The 1704-nt window shown below is 42.5% G+C and overlaps 1 protein-coding gene across 1 annotated transcript; it reads right to left on the bottom strand.

Moving 5' to 3' along the window:
- Nucleotides 1-264: 264 nt before the first annotated feature.
- LOC148213329 (uncharacterized) lies at nt 265-1400 on the bottom strand. The gene is made up of 3 exons (XM_088125540.1): nt 1242-1400; nt 1068-1173; nt 265-973 (listed from the first exon to the last, which is right to left on the bottom strand). The coding sequence occupies exons 1-3, from the start codon at nt 1275-1277 to the stop codon at nt 828-830; spliced, it is 288 nt and encodes a 95-aa protein (XP_087981666.1). The 5' UTR covers nt 1278-1400; the 3' UTR covers nt 265-827.
- Between the last annotated feature and the right edge of the window lie 304 nt (nt 1401-1704).

Raw genomic sequence — 1704 nt, 5'->3', positions numbered from 1 at the left:
ATGTATTAAATTTTCATCAATATGTCGATATTTCCATCGATATTTTTATATGTTTATAAATTCGATGTCCACATTTTGCCATTTTTCAAAAATAAAATTGAAATCTCAACATCTCCAAATATCAACTGGAACAAAGCAAATAGAGTTAAAACGTTTTCTCTAGGGCCAAAAGATCGAACTTTTTAGCCATGATCAACCAATTTACTTTCTTATATATATCAAGAGTATTAACGACACAATGAAATTCAAAAGTTAAGAATATAATTGAAAAATATGAAGAAAGTAAATGACCAATTTTTAAATATTAGAAATCAAATTAGAGAAAGAAAATTCAAAAAAATTCAAAAAAAAAAAGGAACCTGCAGGCTAAATGGGAAAAAAAATTCCACTTAAATTATATTAGACTACACCTCCCGACAAAGCCCAATCATCAGGTGATTGCCATGTGTTCTCATATATCAGCCGGCAGCGTACTTTTCCAACCCCAATAAAAATTTGATAACTCTTTATCTTTATCTTAAATAAAAAAGTGTATTTCTTTTCCTACACATTTTCAATCTTATTTGTCAAAAAAAGAAAGGCAAAAAATAGGTGCTGACGGAATAAAATACACTATTATTGATCTCAAAATATCTTCCCGTCACGCCCCTCAATTTTCCCTTCGCCGCCGCTCGATCAGCTGTTCCATCCCCCCACATCCCTCTAAACGACGACGTACATCCTACATCGTACCATCACCGTCGGTTTTTTACTCTTTATTAATTATTATTATTATTATTAATTTCCAAATTCCAGGCTGGCCCCACGGTCTGCACCGGGCGGCGCGGTCAAGTGGCCGAGCTGCCCGTGATCTGACGAGCGACGGACGACGTCGTATCGGCCGAATTAGCCTCCGGTGGGCCCGCCCCTTCCCGCTGTCTCTTCTCATACGCTTCGAAGAACTCCTTGTTCTCCTTCTCCAGCTCCTTCCACACTGGCAAATAAATATTTCAAAATCCCAAAAAAAAAAAAGAAAAGAAAAAAGGAGAGGAGTCCGTGCATGTCACGTGAGATGAAACGAAACGAACCAGTGGAGGTGATGAGGGGTCTGATATTTGCATGTTTGGACAGAGCTTCCATGCACTCTTCTTTGGTCATGTTGAAGATTATGCACTCCTCGATCAGGTGGTGCACCTACACGGTAACAATCATGCACCCGCACATCAGAAAGTCAAAGAAAATGTTAGAGATAGAGAGAGTACCATGTGGATGTATGAAGCGGCGGGGTCGTCGTCCATGGGGGGTGTTTGGCTGGCGAGAAAACGAGAGAAAGTGAGAGAGAAAATGTTGGGATCAGTGGGAAAGTGGAGGGGGCGGGGGGGATTTATGTTGTATATAATATTAAGGATGCGGTGGCTGGGCTTGATGGGGGAAGATTAAATTAATAGGAAAAAAAGGAAGAGCGAGAGAGAGAAGGGAGGGACGGCGTTGTATTGGGTTGGGGCCCACTGCCCACGTGGGAGGGCGGCGAGGATTGGTGGAGAGAGGATTAGAAGGGATTGTTTTTAGTAAACCAAAATCCTCCCTCCCATGTGTTTGTCGCTTACGTGGCTACAGTGTTGAACGTCCACGTGACACGTGGGGACGGATCATTCAGACCCCACATGGTCCCTTTTCGTGTGGGGCCCACTCCGATTGCACCCTGCCGTGGGTGGATGTGCCGCC

The sequence above is a fragment of the Momordica charantia genome (genome assembly GCF_013281855.1).
Source record: "Momordica charantia cultivar OHB3-1 chromosome 1 unlocalized genomic scaffold, Mcharantia_2.0 BLBB01000001.1, whole genome shotgun sequence".
Classification (NCBI taxonomy): domain Eukaryota; kingdom Viridiplantae; phylum Streptophyta; class Magnoliopsida; order Cucurbitales; family Cucurbitaceae; genus Momordica; species Momordica charantia.
The sequence above is the reverse complement of the archived record's forward strand: the minus strand, read 5'-3'. Positions and strand labels throughout refer to the sequence as shown.